The 14793-nt window shown below is 43.5% G+C and overlaps 1 protein-coding gene across 2 annotated transcripts in view; it reads right to left on the minus strand.

The window, feature by feature from the left end:
* Nucleotides 1–14793, minus strand: part of MRPL1 (mitochondrial ribosomal protein L1) — a 63391-nt gene that overhangs the window by 16148 nt on the left and 32450 nt on the right. Inside the window, exons 6-7 of one of the 2 annotated variants that reach the window (XM_077275573.1) lie at nucleotides 10041–10152; nucleotides 5752–5879 (exon numbers count right to left, since the gene is read on the minus strand). In XM_077275573.1, coding sequence (XP_077131688.1) covers nucleotides 5767–5879; nucleotides 10041–10152 — 225 coding nt within the window. In that variant the 3' untranslated portion in view covers nucleotides 5752–5766. Of the gene's footprint in view, nucleotides 1–5751; nucleotides 5880–10040; nucleotides 10153–14793 lie in introns of those variants that run through there. The other variant, XM_077275568.1, reaches the window with a different exon arrangement.

The raw sequence follows: 14793 nt of genomic DNA on the forward strand, positions 1-14793 counted from the left end.
CACGACCACCATTTATTTGGAGATGCACCCTGCGACAATACAGCTCCAACTCCCACTTCAGTGCCTCACTGACCGGATTGGACCATTGTGACTTGAGGTCAGGCAAATATATCAATATGTCATCAATATGTAATTTACAAAGTGCTGAAAGACAGCGAGAACATTAGCCAACCCAAATGGCATCACAAGGTTCTCAGTGTCCCTCAGGCGTATTAAAGGCAGTCTTTCACTCATCTTCCTCGTTCATGAGATTAAATGCCCCCATGAAATCCAGTTTAGAAAACCATTTTGCCCTGATAACCTGGTTTAAGAGGTCCAGAATGAGAAGGAGAGGCTATGAATCCTGAACCATGATCCGATTGTGGAAATCTCGGCAGGGGCGTAACCCCCCCTTTTTTTTCTTAAGGAGAAAATAAGCTGCAATGGGAGATAAGGAAGGTACAATATGACCCTTTGCCAGACTTTTTGCAATATTGTCCTTCATTGTCCTTATATAAAATGCTCTCAGGCAGCTTGGCTCTAGCAATAAGATTAACGGTGCAATCATAAGGATGATGAAGAGGGAGTTATTGACACCCCTGTTCCGAAAACACAGTCCTGAAGTCAGACAGGTATTCTGACAGTAACAGGGGATCCACCCTTGCTAACCGGGTGCCCAAGCAGTGTCTTTGACGGTACTTGCTCCACACTACCACCACGAGAAAAAACCCACTTCCTTTTACGCCAAACTGCTGGGTGACTAATAAAACAAGTCTTCCCCTCCAATTACATGGGTACCTTGGGTGACTCAGCCCTAGGTTCCCTTGACTCCAGACACCCTAATAATTGGGGTGCCTTTATGTCTCTGGAGAAGACATAGGGGATTCACACGCATAGCCAGAGTCATGGCTGCCTCCAGAGAAATCGGGGTCTCATAACAGAGCAAAGATATCCTTTACCCTCACAAAATGCCACTGACAGAACTGACTACAGAGCGCAAGGTCATTCTACTTAGTATCCGTGGACCACCTACGGAACTAGGAACAATACTAAATCAGCAGGCCGGATGTGACAGTTTGGATTCGGCCAGAGAGAAACAGTTGTCGTGTATATGACCCAGAGCCTGAAAAAGATTTCTCAAACATCCAAAGTGACTGACAGACACTTGTGAGAGAAAATGCCCAGGCTTTGGGGACACACTGGAGTAGAGAAATTACAATCCCAACCCGTTACTCCTCGGTACCTGAGAACGTAATTTAAAACAAAAATTATAGGCCTTCCTGAAAACAAACAAACTTATCTCAACCCCCAGAGAACTTATCCGATAGAGCGATCTTGGGAGCCACCCGGGGTTGCCCATGAGTCACAGGTCCTAAGCCTCAAGTGTCTGGGTGCTGCAAAACAACGGTGCGCAAGTTTGCCACCTCCAGGCTGAGTTGCTGCAGTTGTCCTGACAGAGCAACCACTGGATCCATGATGAATCAAAAAAGGTATTTGCCAGTGTTAATGTCACACTGCTCATACACTTTAGATGGCTGTCAGCTGAATGGTGGTCATTTGGCTGATCGTTCGGTTGACAGGTATTTTACTCTGCCAAGCACTCCTGAGTGTCGTGCAGTGCCTTGGTACTATGGGCACTAACCAGATCCCTGTAACTAGGGGTGCCCTAGCCTAACCTTGTCCACCAGATTACTCCTGAAGGTGGAGAAGCCAGGTCCATATGCCTTGCTGTGCTTCTATATCAACCTTCATTTGTCCCCTGCGCCATCCAGGGAAGTGGGAAGCTGAAGTGTAAAGGATAATACTAACCAGACAAACAAGGGAAGACAGACAGGGATAAACAAAAATAGCAATCATACAAAATACACTCACCAAACAACAGAGTTGAACACATGGGAGTAAAAGGAAGGAGAAACCAAATGGAAGATGAGGATCTGCCCACAAACAAAACTCCAAGCAGCAATCTCCTGAACATATCTCCAAATGCCAACTCCAACCACAAACCACACCTCAAACTTCAAACCAGGCTGTTAGAACTAACACTGGCAATTCCTAAGTGCGAGAGAGGAGCATACATAGCAGAGAAGAGTTGTAAACAAACAGCTGAGACAGTCCAGGTAGGAAAACTCCAGGAGCTTCAACTGAACAGATACACCATTGCACTGCCAGCAAGGGAAAAACCTGCTCTGTTTAATAAGATGGTGAAGTACTTCTAACCAGTGCAGGAGTTCGTGAAACCTGAGGCTGCAATCTTCTGGCCCCTCTCTCTCACGGTTTTACTGTGAAACTGTTTTCTATTAGAAAGATCAGACATGCCAGATCCTTAACTCCCTCAACAATCAATTTCCCGGGCCTCCCATACACAGACTCTCAGCTGAACCCATTGTTATCAGCGGGTTCGGATGATATTAGCATATAGGGGGCTTTAGAGGCCAGACATTCTTTGCCTACATACTCCAGACATGTAAATCTCATTTCACTAGGGGCGATTATGCCGTAATCAGAAATGTACATTACACAGTTGACAGAGCTGTGCGTTTTCAGCTCAAAAACTGGTAAAATCCAGCCTCTGGCAGAACTGAACAGCTGATCAATGAGGGTGCTGGGTTTTGGACCCCCCCCACTGATCTGATATTATACATATCATATTTTTAGCATAGGTCATCAATATGAAAGTAGTGGAATGGCCCTTTAAACATCAGTCTCTGCAGAGCAGAGGCAGCGATTAGAACACTAATGGTTTTGGGCTATATCCCCTATAAAAATTTGTACTTAGTTTACATTGACTATCTGGGCTGACATACTACATTTAATCACTTCAAGTGACCTGTCACCAGGTTTGGCAGATCACATCGAGTTATGGCCATCACCTTTCAGGGCGTATCTACAGCATTCTATAATGCTGTAGCTAAGCCCCCGATCCGACCTGTAAGAGAAGAAAAATAACTTATTATACTCACCTGGTGGCAGGTCCTGTTCCGGCACCTCCCATCTTCTTGCGATGCTGCCCTCCTGCTTGCTCCACGGCATCGCGCTCCTGAGCAGGCATACTTATCTGCCATGTTGAGGGCAGAGCAAATTCCTGTAGTGCGCAGGCGCTGGGCCTCTCTGACCTTTCCCGGCGCCTGTGTACTTCAGTACTTTGCTCTGCCATCAACAGGGCAGAAAAGTATGCCTGTGCAGGAGCGTGTAGCCGGGGAGCCCATGTGGATGATGTACAGACGTCATCCACATGAAGCAAGCAGGAGGACAGCATTGCAAGAAGATGGGAGGCGCCGAACCAGAACCGGCGACACCCACCTGACTGCCCCCAGGTGAGTATAATAAAAGATATTCTTCTTCTCTTGCAGGTCGGATCGAGGCTTATCTACAGCATTATAAGCATGCTGTGTATAAGCCCTGAAAGGCAGTGGTTGTAACTCGTATCGGCCAAACCTGGTGACAGGTTCCCTTTAATGCCCCATGATTGCTAATTCAGTCATAGAGCAGATCGTCATGCTGCATGCATCCGAAACACAACCCTTCGGCTACACGATTTTGAAACCAAATCATGCGGCCATTGAGCATCACAACGAGTGGTGTTTCAGATGCAGCAAGACTCATTGTTTGCAATCAAACTTACAATGAATTTCCTTTAACAAGCAATAAAAGGAGTTGTCCAGGACTTTTATATTGGTGGCCTAGCCTGATAGATTGCAAATAGGTGATGGGTGGGATTGCAATGCTCAGCACACGTGGCAGTTGCCGGCTAAATTAAGGAGCCAGAATCTGAGTCTGACAGCCGAAGATGTGTTAACCATTGAAATGCCCGGCCAATCTCTGATAGCAGCATGTGAACGGAACACGCATTAAGGACGAGATCAAGGAACTGATGGCTTACCATGGCAGCCAGGGACCTTGAAGGCCCCCTTTCACCTGCCTGTCACTGCCATCTTGCTCAACAACAAATCTATTGAAGTTTGCTATTGCCGAAATCATACAGACCTGGAGAATCACATTTCATAGTGATTTTTATTGAACAATGAAGGCCACTTAAAATTTTTTACCCATTCTTCAGTACATTGTATAATAAAATTAATGTCATTCGAAACTACTACTCGACCCACTAAAAACAAGCCCTCATATGACTATGCTTACAAAAAAAAAAGTTATGTCTCTTGTAACAAGAGTAGGAAAAAAAGTGTGCAAACATTTAACATTCTTTTTTCTACAGAATTATACCTGTGTTACGAAACAGACCACCACCTTGTTCTTTAACAGATTCACTGTACAAATCCAGGAATTTTTTACAGCCCACATGTTATGTAAGCCATCAATCCAGCTAGAAACCTGTTTAGTTCAGTCCTGTTGCCATTGTTACCATTATTTGCAATTTAAACCTTGAATAAATAATAGGATGGGATTAATCAGAGCAGGAAACCTTGCATTATTCGGGCTCTCCTGATATTACTAAGATTGCCTTTATTTTATTTATTAGAGTTTATTTCTTTAGAATATGATGGCACAAACCAAGTCTTGCTGCATGAGTCAGAAACACAGCCCTCTGGCTACACAATCTTGAAGCCAAATCATGCGGCCATTGAGCATCACAGCAAGTGGTGTTTCAGATGCAGCAAGACTCATTGTGTGCCACCAACCTTACAATGGATTTCCTTTAACAAGCAATTAAAGGAGTTGTCCAGGACTTTTATATCGATGGCCTAGCCTTAGGGTACCGTCACACAGTGCCATTTTCATCGCTACGACGGCACGATTCGTGACGTTGCAGCGTCGTATAAGTATCGCTCCAGCGTCGTATACTGCGGTCACACGTTGCAATACACGGCGCTGGAGCGATAATTTCATGACGTATTTGCGATGTAGAAGCCGTTGGTTACTGTGCGCACATCGTATACAACCTGTGTCACACAATGCAATCATGCCACCACAGCGGGACACTAGACGACGAAAGAAAGTTTCAAACGATCTGCTACGACGTACGATTCTCAGCGGGGATCCGGATCGCAGCAGCGTGTCAGACACAGCGATATCGTAAATGCATCGCTGGAACGTCACGAATCATGCCATTGTAGCGATCAAAATTGCACTGTGTGACGGTACCCTTAGGGTAGGTTGTAAATATGTGATGGGTGGGATTGCTACACTCAGCACCATTACTGATCAGCTGTTTCTGCGGCACACGGCAACCAGACATGCTCCGTTACAGAATGGAACTACAGAGCTCTGCCACCTGCACAGTAGCCGCAACCTATTGATTCAAATAAAGGGCAGATATGCAGTAAGTTGCTGTGGTCACTGTACAGTTGACAGTGCAATTTAGTTTGGCTCTGCAACTGAGCCGCTAGCACCACTAGGGATAGCTGATCGAACCTACGGATAGGCCATCAGTATAAAAGCCCTGGTCAATCCCTCTACTATTCTTCCATTTGCATGTGTAGCCACAGTGAGTTTTTGGAGAAAAAGTGAAACACTACCAGAGGAACACTTTCAATGTAAGTAGCTACTCTTGGTGTAATGAGGTATATTATGCAGTAGGAATACCAGGACAAGGTGTAGTGCTTGTCACTTAGCTACTCTTGGACTAATGGCAATTTTATCAGCAGGTTCAAGCAATAACTAAGTGACAAGCAATATATGGCCAATATGAATAGAGATGCCCATAAAAGTTTTTTTTTTTCCAAAATTCAAGATCCTATCCCAATATGTAGTAAATGTAATAATAATATTATTATTCCCAAATATCTCCAGATAGGAATGTAGACTAGTTCTTCTGATTCGCTATAACGCTTACCCCATGTGCAGGGCACTGCAGTAGCTTAGATATCCATGGTTACGACTGAGGAGAACTAAGTGCTGCTGGTAATCAGTTTCATTTAAAGGGAATTCCCATCTCCAAGATCCTATTCAAATATGTAGTAATATAATTATTAATATTAGCAAATAGCTACAACTAAGAAATGTAGTATACGTCTTCTGATAAGATATGTCGCTTACCCCACGTGCAGGACATTGCAGTAGCTTTGCTATCCATGGTTAATACCACCCATATATTGACAGTTAGTGGTCGTAACAATGGATACCTAAGGCTTCTTTCATACTTCCATCTTTCAGCTCCCGCCACAATCTGTCGTTTTTTGGGAATGCAGGATCCTGCAAAAAACTTTGCAGGATCCTGCATTTTCCCATAGACTTGTATTAGCAACGGATTGTGATGGATGGCCATCCGTTTCATCCGTCTTTCACTGGATCCTGCATAAAAAAAAACGGTCCGTCGGGCAAAGAAAACGTTCAGAGGAATGTTTTTTCTGCACGTCGGAAAATCGGTCAGCGACGCATCCTGCGCTGCCCGTCACTGGCTATGCGAAAACGCATACACAACAGATGCACATAGGCTCGACGGGTCCGTCAGAAAGAATGGCCCAGTGCACACGTTTTCCACAATCTGCACAGGATCCATCATTTCAACGTCTTGACGGATCCTGTGCAGATTTGGAAGACGGAAGTGTGAAAGTAGCCTAATCTACTGCAATGCTTCCTCCCCGTGGTTGTAATTATTTGAAAAAAAATGTTTTTTGATAAACAGAATAGGATTTAAAAAAAAAAGAAGCTACTGCAATGCCTGCACATGGGGTAAGCGACATAACTTATCAGAAGAACTATACTTACATTTCTAATTTGAGGTATTTGCTATTATTACTACATATTGGGCTAGGATCTTGGCAACTGGAATACCCATTTAACAGTTTTGCACTCCTCCACAATGGTAGTGAGGAGTTGTTGCCTGCTGCAGAATTCAGTGATGCTAATCTGGAAATGTTACTCTGCTGAGGAATATGGCAAAAAATAACCCTCTGCCATATACATTAACAGAGAGGCATTTGCAGTTTCACATAATTAAACTCAGCAGCAAGGAACCAACACTGCTCAACTCCTCTCAGCTTTTGTAGCCAATGCCCCATTCTGTAATATATCTCTTTGCACCCCTATATACAGCCGATCCCGCAGTATATCTCTCCTTTCAGCCCCTGTATATTGCCCCATTCTGCAGTATATCACTCCTCTCAGCCCCCATCCTGCAGTACATCACTCCTCTGCTTCCTTTCAATGGCTAAATCCTTCACAGTACCGTAGAAGCTCTGTTCTAGACACAGCACATTTATGCTGGCAGGATGATATCTGAGAGACTGCATTATGTGGGATCGACCTCTGCTAATAAAGGGGAAAGCACCAGCTGTGTGACAGGAGCCTGTGCTAAAGGGAACCTGACAGCTGATCATGGATTGGGCAGCATGGATTGGACTGAGGCTGCACAATTTCAGCTAATATTTGTTTTATTCTGAAATGCTGCAGCATTTTGAGAGGAAAGAAAAAAAAAACGAACAACAGTTTAATAGCCAGTTTTCCTTGACCACAGCCAGGTCTTTCCCTGCATGCATGTATTAGAAGAGACCAGTCACTCCAGGGCAGCTGGCGGTGAGAAGCCGCCAAAGACCAGCTTGTTCGACTAGTTTCCCGTGCGGCTCGGTCCTGGTGGTTATTAAACTGTGTTGCTCTCTGGAAAGTCTCAGCATTTCAGAGTGAGATATACATTGCGGGAATCACGCAGTGTCCGATACAGGACCGTGGAATGGCAGCACGTATCTGCTGTCAGGTTCTCTTTAACCTGTAATATGGAAATAGATTATTGGTTACTGAACATCAGGGCTGATATTAGCTCGGTAAAAGCCCTCTACAAGACCAGGTAGCTGATTAATTTTACTCTTCCAGTCTTTTCTAAGGCAGTCTATAATGTCTCTTCTCTCTGGTAAGGTGGTCAGTGTGATCAAGGCACTACCAATTGCTTTCTGTACAGCAGCAGCTTCAGTTGCAGAATTTCATTTTTAATTCTTTGCTCTGCCTCCTTGTTAACCCCACACATCCACTGCACCCAGAGAACCTGCCATCTACTTTCCTCACCAGAGAGCCTGTTGCAGGTTGTGCCTACCTTCCTCATACCTTCAGTTAGCATGTGTCTACCTCTCCTCTCTAAAGACTCTTGCCCCATGGGAAGCCCCTGATAGTCTCTAAGGCCTCTTTCACACTTCCGTTGTCTGGCGGCTGTCATAATCCGTCGGCACGAAGTATCGACAGATGCGTCAAAAATAGTGTAAAACGGATGCAACGGATCCAGTTTTTCGACGGATCCGCTAGACGGTCCCGTCGAAAAAATGGATCCGTTACATCCGTCTTAACCTTTTTTTTCATCCGTTCTTTCGATGGATCAGTTTTCCATACCTCCAAATGGGAGGCTACTGGAAAATAATGGAAACCTATATATTGAGTGTTTTAACACCCCATCTTTGAGAGGGTTTAGAGCAAATGGAGAAATGGAAGGAGTTGTAGCAAATATTGTGACCATCTATGCATCTATCCATCAGGCAGGCTGCTGGCAGGCTTCTTGCTGGCACATTGAGGAATGAAGCCACATGGCAGGTTTATATAGATTTGGGGCTGTCTGACCAATTGGCTACTAAATACTGATTTGGAGCATGCTTAGTGTAAAAAAAAAAAAAAGGAATCCAGAGCTGGATTCCGTCATGTGACGTACCACGACGGATCCTGCCTCCATAGGCTTCCATTCTAACCAACGACGTATGCCGCAGGATCCGTCGTGGCACGTTTTCCGACGCAGACAAAAAACGTTTCATTGTATGTTTTTTTCCAGACAACGTGTCGACAAATTCCGACGGATCCAGTGCACGACGGACGTAACGTGGAGCCATGCGTCGCGATCCGTCGCTAATAAAAGTTCATGAGAAAAAAACGCATCCTGCAGGCAAATTCGCAGGATGCGTTTTGGTTCACAAAACGACGCATTATGATGGAAAATGAAAGACGGAAGTGTGAAAGAGGCCTTAAAGGGAACCTGTCAGCAGGATTCTGTACAGTAACATACAGACTGTGTCAGGTCGGCGCCATTATACTGATTACAATGATACCTTGGGTGATGAAATCAGTCTTGTAGTTGTGGTTTAATCTTTGTTTTCAGTTTTGAGTTAATGATATGCCCCTTCTCCGAGGCGGCCTGGGGGGGGGGGGGGAGGTGTCTTCATGTGGTGCTCTGATTAGGTATTTATCAGTATGGCTTCTGACAGGTCACTGATCTCCTTACGGACCTGCCCCTAGTTTACATAATGAATATATGCAAATACTGAAAAAAAAAAACCCTTCTGCAAGTGCCAGCTGTAGCACCTGCCCTGCAGCATAATCACAGGTTTACTGTGTCAATACATATGGTTGAGGTTATCCTAATAGTAAAAAAAAAAATCTATTTGAAAATGGCGCCTGCATAGTAGCAGCTGTCGGTGTATATAGAGGTGATCTGATAGCTGCTACTGCGCAGGCGGCACCATCTTGGAGATTTTTTTTCTCTAGCAAGATGGCGCCACCTGTGCAATAGCAGCTATCGGACCACCTCTATATACACCGATAGCTGCTACTGTGCAGGCAGGTAAGGCGACAATTTTTTTACGATCAGGATAACCTCAAACACATTTATTATTAACAAATTAAACATGTGATTATGCTGCAGCACAGGTGCCACGAGCTGTATGTACATATATTCATTATGTAAACTAGGGGGCAGGTCAGTGAGGGATCAGTGACCTTTCAGCAGTCTGCATTATGAATACCTAATCAGAGCACCACATGAAGACCCCCTACAGGCCGCCCCAGAGCACGGGCATATCACTAACTCAAAATTGAAAGTAAAGATTAACCAACAACCACAAGACGGATTCCATCACTCAAGTATCATTGTGATCAGTATAACGGCGCTGACCTGACACTGTCTGTAGGTTACTGTGTACAATCCTGCTGACAGGTTCCCTTTCACCTATACAGAAACCTGTAGGAGCATGAACATTTTTCTTAACATTCAGTTCCACACCTATTTTGCGAATTCTCCATACTATAACTGTCAAGACAAGTGGCAAATGACTGCCAAGTAGACATGTTTCAACCACTAGGATGGCAAAGTAAAAGTGCAGAAATCATTAGGGAAACAATGAAATGTATATTACCTCTTTTCGTTTTGGGGAATTTTTTCCTTAGCTTATTTTTGAGAATATTTAATTTGGCAATAATATCAGGTGTTGCGATGTAGAAATCTGCTTGTACTTCATCGTTTAGAATCTGGAATGGCAAAATTTTTTTTACATTAGTTAAGATGGGTCTACAACTTAAAAATTAAGGCTAATCACTGTGATAAAGAATCAGGATTCAATTCCAACTGTAAACTTATAATGGTATACTCACAATGAGGTTTTTGCTGAGGATTTTGGAATGGATACTGCTTTAAATCCTTTCCTATAGAATTTGGGAAATGCACACACAAATGCATAAAAAACCCAATCATGTATACTTTAGAAACAACTTTATTAAAATGAACACAAAGTTTCTTCAAAAAAGTATTTGAAGCAAGTCTGTGTGGGTTTTCGAGCAGAAACGGCTTCAAAATCCTTATAAATAGTCTGTGAGAATATACCCCAAGAGCAAATACATACAGTGGCTTGCAAAAGTATTCAGCCCCTTGGCTTTTTAGCTATTTTGTTACACTACAACCAGTTTTTAAATATTTTTGTAATCCTATTTGGGTGTGATGCATCAGCACTAAATAGCTGAAGTTCGTGAAGTGAGAAAAATATAGGCAAAAATAAATTTATGGGGTCAAATAACTAAACACTGGCATGTGCACATGTATTCACCCCTTTTGCTGTGAAACCCCTAAAAATTTCTGGTGCAAGCAATTACCTTCATAAGTCACATGCTTAGAGAATGGAAGCCCACATGTGTGCAATCTAAGTGTCATATGGTCTGTCAGTATACACACACACCTTTTCTGAAAGGTCACAGAGGCTACAACACCATTAAGGAAGAGGCACCACTAACCAAACACCATGAAGACCATAGAGATCTCCAAACAAGTCAGGGGCAAAATTGTTGAGAAATACAAGACAGGGTTGGGTTATATAAAAAAAAGATCTCCCAATCTCTGAAAATCCCCTGGAGCACCATCAAATCTATTATCATTAAATCTAAAGAAAATGGTACCACAACAAACCTGTCAAGAGAGGTCCAGCCACCAAAAAACTCAGACCGGGTAAGAAGGCCATTAAAGGGAACCTGTCACCCTCAAAATCGAAGGTGAGCTAAGCTCACCGGCATCAGGGGCGTATCTAAAGCATTCTGTAATGCTGTATATAAACCCCCGATGTATCCTGAAAGATGAGAAAAAGAGGTTAGATTATATTTACCCAGGGACGGTCCCGTCACGATAGGCGTAGTGGTTCGGGGCATCCCATCTTCTTACGAGGACGTCCTCCTCTTGTCTTCACGCTGCGGCTCCGGCGCAGGCGTATTTTGTCTGCCCTGTTGAGGGCAAAGCAAAGTACTGCAGTGTGCAGGCGCTGGGCCTCTCTGATCTTTCCCGGCACCTGCGCACTGCAGTACTTTGCTCTGCCCTCAACAGGGCAGACAAAGTACGCCTGCGCCAGAGCCGCAGCGTGAAGACAAGAAGGGGACGTCCTCGTAAGAAGATGGGAGGCCCCGGACCGCGACGCCTATCGGACCGGACCACAGCAGGATCGCCCCTGGGTGAGTATAATCAAACCTCTTTTTCTCATCTTTCAGGATACATCAGGCTCTTATCTACAGCATTACAGAATGCTATAGATAAGCCCCTGATGCTGGTGGGCTTAGCTCATCTTCGATTTTGGGGGTGACAGGTTCCCTTTAATCAGAGACCAAAGTTAACCCTGAAGTAGCTGCAGAGTTCCCAAACAGAGACGGGAGTACCTGTTTCAACAACCACAATAGCCTTACACTATAGGTTGCCTTTATGGAAGAGTGGGCAGATAAAAAGCCTTCACTTACAAAAATTGTAAGACTTGTTGTGAGTTTGCCAAAAGACATATGGGCGACTCCCCTAATATATGGAGGAAATTACCGTGGTCAGATGAGAACAAAACCTTTTGGCCATTAAGGTAAACACTATGTTGGGCACCAAACCAACACAGCTCATCACCCCAAGAATACCATCCCCACAGTGAAACATGGTGGTGGCAGCTTCATGCTATGGGGATGTTTTTAGGCAGCAGGTACTGGGAAAATGGTCTGAGTTGAGGTAAAGATGGATGATGTGAAATACAAGAATATCATTAAGTTAAACTGTTTTCATTCTGTCAGTGACTTGAGACTGGTACAGAGATTCACCTTCCAACAAGAAAATGAGCCAAAGTATACTGCTAAAGCAAAAGGAGGCGCTACAAAGTACTGACTTTAGGGGAGTGAAAAGTTATGCACCCTGAAGTTTTCTGAAATTTTGTCCAATTTGTTGTTTGCTTCACACAATAAAAAGAAAACCAAAATTTTCACAGTTATAGGCATGTTCTTTACATGAGCTGATGCAAACCCTCAAAATAAACAGTGAAATTCCAGGTTGTGAGGTAGCAAAAATGGAAAATGTCAAGGGGTGAATACTTTCGCAAGCCACTGTAATCATAAAGATTAATAAATAATTGAAAAACTAGAAATCAATATTGAAATCAATCACAGCATTTGTTTAATGCACATTCAGACTTCAGGCAGCACACATTCCATTTCTTAAATGGGTTTTCCCATGAACAAAGCTAATTATAATCAATACATCTTGGAATAGTAATTTCTACAATTGGATGTGTTTTAAATAAAATGCTCCAGTTCCACGATTATCTTTATAAATATGCTCCTAATGTGTACTGTGTAATGGCAATGTCTGACCATACAGGGACATGGTCTGATCATACCACATCTCCTGGGCAGGGGGGTGAAGCAAAAGAGGATACAGGCAGGACAGCATGGGATCACAGCTGATTCTGTGAGATAAAGCTTTTTCCCTGTTTTTAAAAATGTTTTACCACAAAAGAAAGAATTATTATTAAGCTGTTCCGTCTCTATACTTTTTTGCATCCTCCCCTGCCCAGGAGCTGTGGTATGCTCAGACCATATCCCTGTACGGTCAGACACAACCATTACACAGTACACAGCAGGGGCACATTTATAAAGATTATCTCAGCACAGGGACATTTCATTTAAACACATTCAAATGTGGAAATTATTATTATTCCAAGATCTATTGATTAAAATGAACTTTGTTCATGAGACAACCCTTTCAAGACGCACCCCTTTTTTGTTTTTGCATTTTCGTTTTTCGCTCCTCTCCTTCCCAGAGCCATAACTTTTTTATTTTTCCATCAATATGGCCATGTGAGGGCTTATTTTTTGTGGGACGAGTTGTATTTTTGAACGACATCATTGGTTTTACCATGTCGTGTACTAGAAAATGGGAAAATTGCACGTGCAGTGAAAATTGCAAAAAAAAGTACAATCCCATGCGTGTTTTTTGTTTGGCTTTTTTGCTAGGTTCAATAAATGCTAAAACTGACCTGCCATTATGATTCTCCAGGTCAGTACGAGTTCATAGACACCAAACATGTCTAGGTTATTGTTTATCTAAGTGGTGAAAAAAAATTCCAAACTTTGCTAAAAAAAAATTGCGCCATTTTCCAATACCCGTACCGTCTCCATTTTTGGGGATCTCGGGTCGGGTGAGGGCTTATTTTTTGCGTGCCGAGCTGACGTTTTTAATGATACCACATTTGTGCATGTGTGTTCTTTTGATCGCCCGTTATTGCATTTTAATGCAATGTCGCGGCAACCAAAAAAACCTAATTCTGGCGGTTTGAATTTTTTTCTCGCTACGCCGTTTAGCGATCAGGTTGAACCTTTTTTTTTTTATAGCTTGGGCGATTCTGAACGCAGCGATACCAAATATGTGTATGTTTGATTTTTTTTATTGTTTTATTTTGAAATGGGTGAAAGGGGGGTGATTTAAACTTTTATTTTTTTCATATTTTTTTTTACAACTTTTTTTTTTTTTTTACCTTTTGCGATGCTTCAATAGCCTCCATGGGAGGCTAGTAGCTGGCACAACTGGATCAGCTCTGCTACATAGGAGCGATCATCAGATCGCTCCTATGCAGCTGAATTACAGACTTGCTATGAGCGCCGACCACAGGGTGGCGCTCACAGCAAGCCGGCATCAACAACCATAGAGGTCTCAAGGAAACCTCAGGTTTTCATGCCGACGCATCGCTGACCCCCGATCACATGACGGGGGTCGGCGATGCGCGCATTTCCGGCCCGATGGCCGGAAGTGGTAGTTAAATGCCGCTGTCAGCGTTTGACAGCGGCATTTAACTAGTAAATAGCGGCGGGTGGATCGCGATTCCACCTGCCGCTATTGCGCGCACATGTACAAAACAGCTGACATGTCGCGACTTTGATGTGGGCTCAGCGTCGGAGCCCACATCAAAGGGGGAGACACGGCATGTGCTGTACTAGTACGGCGCATGTCGTGAAGGGGTTAAGTCACTGAATATGGGTACACATTCAGGTGGAAACACCCACAGCCTCCAAAAATGTTAGTTTGTGAAGGCCAAATTCAAATATATGTGCATCATGGTATGATAAGAACCACAAAGCATGGACTGGCCATGGGTCTCCTGACTCGAACTTTGCACCCTCATATAAGCCTATGAGGCTGTGAGGATCAGAAGGCCAGTTGTTGGACCATGATACACTGATGTCAGAATTTGGCCAAACAGTTAAGTAGAACAGCACTCCATAAGCAGGTATGCCTTCAGAAAGTTTAATTTTTCTTTTACTGATCCAAGCAACAGAGAGCATGTGAAACTAAATATTACATATGCATTGTTTTGGGTCAAATACCCTTCT

The sequence above is a fragment of the Ranitomeya variabilis genome, chromosome 1 (assembly GCF_051348905.1).
Source record: "Ranitomeya variabilis isolate aRanVar5 chromosome 1, aRanVar5.hap1, whole genome shotgun sequence".
In the NCBI taxonomy this organism is placed as follows: domain Eukaryota; kingdom Metazoa; phylum Chordata; class Amphibia; order Anura; family Dendrobatidae; genus Ranitomeya; species Ranitomeya variabilis.